General features: G+C 41.6%; 1 protein-coding gene across 3 annotated transcripts in view; it reads left to right on the top strand.

Annotated features, from left to right (window-relative positions):
* LOC126284090 (G protein pathway suppressor 2) overlaps positions 1-7,976 on the top strand; it is a 111,463-nt gene extending 103,487 nt beyond the window's left edge. For 2 of the 3 annotated variants that reach the window (XM_049982738.1, XM_049982740.1), the window contains one exon: positions 6,854-7,976. In XM_049982738.1, coding sequence (XP_049838695.1) covers positions 6,854-6,970 — 117 coding nt within the window. In that variant the 3' untranslated portion in view covers positions 6,971-7,976. The remainder of the gene's footprint in view (positions 1-6,853) is intronic. The other variant, XM_049982739.1, reaches the window with a different exon arrangement.
* Positions 7,977-8,320: the final 344 nt, after the last annotated feature.

Raw genomic sequence — 8,320 nt, forward strand, 5'->3', positions numbered from 1 at the left:
ACTCAGTCTGTAGTGAAACTGTGCCCCTTCAAATCCTCCTTGAAGTTGTGGCTGTCAGAATATGGACAACACACAAAATAACTGTCTGCAATGTATATCTTCCTCCAGATGGTGCAGTTCCCCTGAATGTATTTGCTGCACTGATTGAGCAACTCCCCAAACCTTTCCTACTTTTAGGAAATTTTAACGCCAATAACCCCTTGTGGGGTGACACCATGCTTATTGGCCGAGGCAGAGATTTTACTGTCTCATTTCAACCTCCACCTATTAAATTCTGGGGCCGCCACACATTTCAGTGTGGCTTGAGGTACTCGGCCATTGATTTATCAATTTGCAGCCCAGAACTTCTCCCATCTATCCACTGGAAGGCACTTGATGACCTGTGTGGTAGTGACCACTTCCCCATCTTCCTGTTGCTGCTCCGGCATCAGGCCCACAGGCGCCTGCCCATATGGGTTTTAAACAAGGTGAACTGTGAAACTTTCTTTTCCGTGATTTCCCTAAATCGTTTCAGGCAAATGCCGGGATGGTTCCTTTGAAAGGGCACGGCCGATTTCCTTCCCTAACCAGAGCTTGTGCTCCGTCTCTAATGACCTCGTTGTCGATGGGACGTTAAACAACACTAACCTAACCTAACTGTGAAACTTTCATCTCTGATGTCACAGTTCACTCTCCACCACATGGTGACATCGATGTGATGGTTGAGCAACTGACTATCACAATCGTTTCTGCGGCAGAAAATGCGATCCCTCACTCTATAGGGTGCCCCCAGCGAAAGACTGTCCTGTGGTGGTCGCCGGAAGTCGCTGAGGCAATGACAGAGCATCTGTGAGCTCTACAGTGACAGAAGTGACACCCTTCCCTAGAGCATCTGATAGCCTTCAAGTGGCTCCATGCCCATGTATGCCTGCTTGTAAAACGACGGGAACAGGAGTGTTGGGAGAGGTACATGTCGACCGTTTGGGTGCCATATATCACCTTCCCAAGTCTGTTCAAAGGTCAGATGTCTTTTTGGGTAACTGGCATTACCATCAATGGCATGCTATGTACCGATGCAAATGTGATTGAGCACTTTGCTGAGCACTAGGCTTGAGCCTCTGCGTTGGAGAATTACCCCCCAGTCTTTTGCACCCTCAAACGGCGGATGGCAAGGAAAGTCCTCCCATTCACTATAAGCCACAGTGAACCCTGTAACGCCTCATTTACGGAGTGGGAGCTCTTCAGTTCACTTGCACATTGCCCCGACACAGCTCCTGGACCGGATCGGATCCACAGTCAGATGATTAAACATCTCTTGTATGACTACAAGCACCATCTCCTTGTCATCTTCAACCGGATCTGGTGCGATGGCGTCTTTCCTTCACAGTGGTGGGAGAGCATCATCGTTCCGGTGCTCAAACCGGATAAAAACCTGCTTGATGTGGATAACTATTGGCTCATCAGCCTCACCAAAGTTGTTTGTTAGCTGCTGGAACGTATGGTGTGTCAGTGGTTGGGTTGGGTCGGGTCCTGGAGTCACGTGGCCTACTGGCTCCATAAGAGGGCAGCTTCCGCCAGGGGCGCTCTGCTACTGATAATCTTGTGTCCCTCTAGTCTGCTATTCGAACAGCCTTTTCCAGACGCCAACACCTTGTTGCCGTCTTTTTTGATCCACGGAAAGCGTGGGGTCTCCGAGGTCCGCTCCTGATTTTTATCCAGAATTTCCTGTTGTTCCGAACTTTCCATGGCCAAGTTGGTGCCTCCCATAGTTTCCCCATATCCAGGAAAATCGGGTTCTGCAGGGCTCTGTCTTGAGTGTATCACTATTTTTAATGGACATTAATAGTCTAGCAGCAGCTGTAGGGCCGTCCGGCTCACTTTCTCTGTATGCACACGACTTCTGCATTTCGTACTGTTCCACCAGTACTGGTGTTGCTGTGCAGCACCTACAGGGAGCCATCCACAAAGCGCAGCCATGGGCCCACGGCCATGGCTTCCAGTTTTTGGCCACAAAGTCGTGTGTCATGCACTTCTGATGGCATCGTACTGTTCATCCGGAACCAGAACTTCACCTTCAAGACGATCCACTCACTGTAGTGGAGACGTATTGATTCTTAGGATTGGTTTTCGACACCTGATTGACTTGGCTACCTCACATTTGTCAGCTCAAGTGGAAGTGCTGGCAGCACTTCAGTGCCCTCCACTGCCTGGGCAATACCAACTGCGGTGCAGATTGCTCTACTCTGTTGCAGTTCTACAAACCCCTTGTTCAATCCTGCCTTGATTATGGGGGTCTGATTTATGGTTCGACGGCACCCTCCGCATTGCGTGTACTCGACCCAGTGTACTACTGTGGTGTTCGCCTAACGACGGGAGCTTTTAGAACGAGTCTGGTAACCAGTGTACTGGTGGAGGCCGGAATCCCTCCGTTGAAAGTCAGGCGCGCACAACTGCCCGCCAATTATGCGGCCCACATTCATAGTTCTCCTGAGCATCCAAATTACCGTCTCCTTTTTCCACTTATGGCAGTTCATCTCCCGCATTGGTGGCCCCAGTCAGGGCTAACAATTGTGGTTCGCATGCGATCACTTGTGTCTGAACCGGAGTCCTTCCCTTTACTACCTCCCATCCGGGTCTGTCTGCATACACCTCCATGGTGTACACCTAGGCCGCAGATTCGTCTGGACCTTTTGCATGACCCTAACGAGTTAGTTACTCCTGCCACTCTCCGCTGTCACTTCCTTTCGATTCTTGATGTGTTCCAGGGCTCTGAAGTGGTTTACACTGATGGTTCAATAGCTGATGGTCATGTTGGCTTCGCCTATGCCCACGGAGGCCAATTTGAACAGTATCCCTTGCCCAGTGGCTGCAGTGTATTCACTGCAGTGCTGGTGGCCATCTCTCGTGCACTTCAGTGTATCTGTTCATTCCCTGGGGAATCGTTTCTTCTGTGTACTGGCCCATTGAGCAGCCTACAAGCTATCAACCAGTGCTACCCTCGCCATCCTTTGGTGGCATCCGTCCAGGAGTCCATCTATGCCCTGGACCAGTCCCATTGTTCAGTGGTGGTTGTGTAGACCCCAGGACATGTCAGCATCCCAGGCAATGAACTTGCCGACAGGCTGGCCAAACAGGCTATGTGGTAACCGCTTCTGGAAATTGGCATCTCTGGACCTGACCTGCGTTCTGACTTAAGCCATAGGGTTTTTGGCTTTGGAAGACAGAATGGCATAACAGTACACAGAACAAACTGTGTGTCATTAAGGAGACTATGAATGTGTGGACGTCTTCCATGTGGGCCTCTCGCAGGAAATCAGTTGTCCTCTGCCGGCTCCACATTGGCCACACTTGGGTGACCCATGGTTACCTCCTGCGCCTTGAAGACCCGCCTGAGTGTCGTTGCGGTGCCCGGCTGACAGTGGCCCATATTCTGGTGCACTGTCCCACTTTGACTGCCCAGTGACGAAATCTTGGGTTACTGGACTCGTTGCCGCTAATTTTATCTGACAACGCCTCATCAGCTGATTTAGTTTTACATTTTATTTGTGATGGTGGGTTTTATCGTTTGATCTGTTTTGGCACATGTCCTTTGGCCCTCTTTGTCCAGCACCCTAGTGCTTCTAGGGTGGAGATTTTGATGTGTTGCAAAGTGGCTGGCTTCTCCTTTTTTTAACTTTGATGGCTAGCCAGCCATGGTAATCTGCTTTGTTGTTTTAATCTCTTCATCCTGCTTCTTGTGTTTCTGTGGTTTTCTTGTCCCCAATGTCCATTTACATGTTTGTTGTCCTTCATCGTTTATTTTATTCTCACACTTGCGGCATTGTTTTGTTCGGAACAAGGGATTGATGACCTCATAGTTTGGACCCTTTCCCCCTCTTTTAATCCAACCAACCAAGCAACCAACCAGTTACAATATAATGTGTTTCTCCAGATATATGGACAAGTTGTCATTTCTGTATTGTGCACAATATTTTGATGACCAATCCCATTGTCTTCTTTAGGTACTGCAAGTACATGTAACAACACTATTCAGATCACCCGAAGAAGACAGCAGGACTAGTCGTCAAAATATTGTGCGTAAAACCTTTTGCTGCCTTTATTTTACCCCTTCTTTCTTAAAAATTTTAAAGGGTGTATTCCAGTCGATATTGTCAAAAGCTTTCTGTAAATCTACAAAAGATATAAATTTAGGTTTACCTTACTTTAACCTAGTAAAAGCCCGTATTTAAGAAAGAGGAGAGAATAATCTCGCATATTATGAGGAATCAATATACTCTGGAAATAATTTTTTCAGCAGTATATGTGCCATTCATTTCTGACCAATCATCAAGAATATGTTGCTTGATGAATGTTTGGAATATCTGTGAGTAAAGTCTGCAGTGAAAAATTTACTATCAAAAGGATTTTTGCAGTGTCTTGTCATTTTTGCTCTATACTGACCAAAAACAAACCTGATAATGAATTTCTCAGCTATATTTTAAATATTTAAAAAATGATCCAATAGATTTTGTGCCGCGATTTTATATTATAGATGAGACTTGCATCCACTTAACACCAAAATTGTCACAGAAATGATAGCTACGTGTTAATTTTATGAGTCTGGTAGTTAAGTTCATCTATTAGAAACGTTATGACCAGTATTTTCCAGAATGCAAGGGGTAAAACAATAACCCAGGTGTGACACTGCTTCGGCAGGTGTGTGTGTTTGGTTGTGTCTATGGAAGTGTAGATGACAGTATTTACTTAAACTAGAAGAGGGGTTATCCACTTTTTATAATGTTGGTATTAACAGTCATTGCTGTCTGTAGTTTTTTTAATTTTATGTTATTTTTTATTTTATTGTAGACTGTGTCTAGTTCTATTTGAGTAGGAAGAATTTTTGTACAGTGTAAGTCTCCCCACCATGAATCATCTTATTGGTTGATGTGATCTGTCATGACTTCCTCTCTTGTACTTCTCTACCTCTCTTTATTCCAGAGTTCCACTCATACCCAAAATCTCCAATTATTTGTTGCATGCATTCTAATCTTTGTGTCTTGTGTCTTGGAAAATGTTTCCTGGTGTTTTAACAACATGCCCTATTATCCTCTCTCTTCTTCTTGTCAGTGTTCTTGATATGAGATGTGATCAAAAGGTAATGGAAATTTTTGTTTTTGTTAAATAATTTTTATCTACTCATCAGATTTGACCCCTTGACATCTCCACAGATGTAATACACTTGTACCTGAACTTTTTCCAATCTTGGAAGCAATTATGGAACTCACTTTTAGTTATGATGTTCAGCTCCTTCAGTGATTTGGTTTTCATCTCATTGATGGTGGCAACATGACCTTCTGTCATGGTTTACTTGAGCCTTTGGCATAGAAAGAAGTTCCAGAGGACTATGTCTGGTGGATACAGTGACTGAGACAACATAATAGTTTTATTTCTCACCAAAAAATCACGAACAATCATTGAGGTGTGAGCGGGAGCGTTATCGTGATGCAATTTACGCGAGTTATTTTGGCAAAATTCTGGTGGTTTTCATCGGATTGCTTCACGCAGATGGCATATAACTTCCAGTTAGAATCCCTTATTGACTGTGTAACCACAAGTCAGGCACTCACGATGCACTATCCCATTGTAATTGAAGAAAACAGTGAGAAGAACATTCACATGCGATGTAACTTGTCGAATTTATTTTTGGCCTTGGCTCTTCAGGCAGTTTCCATTGGGATGAATGAGCGTCGGTTTCGACATCATACCTGTGTACCCATGATTTGTCACTAGTTACAGCCTTCTTTGGATGCTCTGGATAATTGCTGACTTTGTTCAGCAATTCCTCACTGATATCTGCATGATGTCATTTTTGGTGGAAATTCAACAACTTTTGAACAAACTTTTGTGTGACACATATCTTGCCCAAATGCAAGAAAATTGCTTGACATCAGTCAAAGGATATGCCGGTTTCATCAGCAACCTCTCTGATGGTGATTTGACAATTTTCCAGAGGCATTTTCTTTATTTATTCCACATTGTCATCAATAATTGATGTGCTAGGGCAGGGTGGTTGTCATCTTCATCATCATCTTGATCCTCTTTGAAACATTTATACCACTTGTAAACTCTTGTCTTACACAGCAGAGTAGAGCCACCAAAAAACACAGTGAACATTTTGAATGCAGTGCTACACTTTATTCCATTTTCAAGCAAAATGTTATGTATATTCTTTAATACATCTTTTACAAAACTAAAAATTTGCTAAGCACTCAAAAAAACATGAAACCTTTTTGACTGTCAACGATGAAGTGAATGTTCAAAACTGGTGAAATTGCAAATATGCACCAGGAACATCAGTACCAAGAAGATAAAAGAATTTTGAAAATTGGATGTGTAAAGCCTTCGCAATTATCATATAGTACCACATCTCAAATGCTTCGATTATCTTCTTTTCTATTTTTTGCATGTTCCATGATTCACTTTCATACAACGCTGTTCTCCAAATGTACATTCTTAGAGGTTTGTTCCTCAATTTATGGCTGCTGTTAATACTAGTAGACTTCTTTCGGTCAGTAGTACCATATTAGCCTATACTAACCTATTTTTGATGTCACCCTTGCTTCATCTCGTGTGTTATTTTGCTACCAAGTTCACAGAATTCCTTCACTCCATATACATCTTGTTCATCAATTTTGATGTTAAGTTTATTGCTAATCTCGTTTCTGCTGTGCTTCATTACTTTCGTCTTTCTTCAGTTTACCTGCAGTCCATATTCTTATTCAGTACTCATTAGACTTTAGTCACGTTCAACAGGTCCTGTAATTTGAAGTAGACAAATGAGTAGTTTACACAAAAGATATTCTGTATACAGAGTTGTTATTTATTTATTTTTCAGAGTGTGTATGTTACGCAGGCACAAAGTAATCGTCTATTGTACAGCCAAGCTGGTCCACCTGGTCACCAGGCACCTCCACAAAATAGATATGTTACCAGCATGCAGCGGGAAATGTGAGAAGCTTGGAGAAGATATGTATGAAGAGACAGAATACAAAGTTAATTGATCAGATAACCTTTGTAAAAGCATACTGTTGACAAAATTGCCAAGTGTTTCAGCCACTGTTGTTTGAAACCAGTGAATTCACATTAGTTTTCAGTTATCTGATAAACGGTGACAGTATATACAAGAAAATATTTACTATGTTTTTTAGAAGGTTAGTATTTTTGTTCGCATGAAAGTACCTCTAACATGACATCACCATAGACTACTTTAGACTGGACATCTCATCTGCTTGGTACAAACTATGCACAGAAAGTCTTCTTCTCAAAATGTTTAATGCCCTTTAAGATTTTTGCGGTAGCTTTTGGGTGTGAGCTCTCCAGGCTGTTATTAATACTATTGTTAAATTTTTTGATCCGTGAAATGTTGCATGTACCATCCTTACATTTCTTTACAGGCAGGAACCAGTAGGTGTCCTATTTTTACATTGCTTACAGGCCCATTTGTACAAATTTTCAATCCTTTGCTTTCATTTTTCCACATTTCACACAATTTTTTTTCCTATTTAAAATTTTTTGTGTTACTTGCTGTTTTAATAACTATTGAATTTTAAAAATAATTTATTTTTGTTTTTCTTATTGTTTAATCTGGCTTGCAACACTAGTATGGAGGAATTAAAAGAAATGGCACATTAAAGGAAGTGGCATGAGTTCAGAGCGCATCATATAAGTTACAGTTGTTTCTTCACGTGTTTGGTGATTATGGCAAAACTTTTGTGCACAATTTGAGAGTAAATGAGAACATCCCATACATGTTCAGTCATTTAGACACCTTTGTTAATAATAATATTTTTCTTGTGTACTTAAACTGAATATTTGTCAGTATTTTTAGGCAATATATGAGGCGAAATGTATAGTCTGCATAATTAAACACTTACAAACTACACACACAGTGTTGATATGCTACATATTATTGTCTTTTTGTAATTAATTGTTTTAATAAACATGAGAACAGTACTTAACTTGCCAAGATTTTTTTTATGTGTTTCCAGCTATGGAATAAAAATTTGAGGTAGAAAATCAAAGATTTGTTTCAATAACCATGTGTCATGGTTAAGATCTAAGATGTGGTTGTGTCTGCTAAATGAATCGTACTCTTCAGCTGACTCTTCTAGCTTTCAAATTAATGATTGCTTCCTTAAAATTTTTATGAAAATAACACAACATAAACATATCACATCTTTTATATCTACACCAGGCCACATTGTATGAATGTTTCATTACACTTTGACTTTTTTTGTTTATTGAAGACTTCTGGTCCTATTGAAGGTTGTAGGAACTACACCCTTTGGAAGTCATGTACTTT

Source organism: Schistocerca gregaria, chromosome 8 (genome assembly GCF_023897955.1).
Source record: "Schistocerca gregaria isolate iqSchGreg1 chromosome 8, iqSchGreg1.2, whole genome shotgun sequence".
Classification (NCBI taxonomy): domain Eukaryota; kingdom Metazoa; phylum Arthropoda; class Insecta; order Orthoptera; family Acrididae; genus Schistocerca; species Schistocerca gregaria.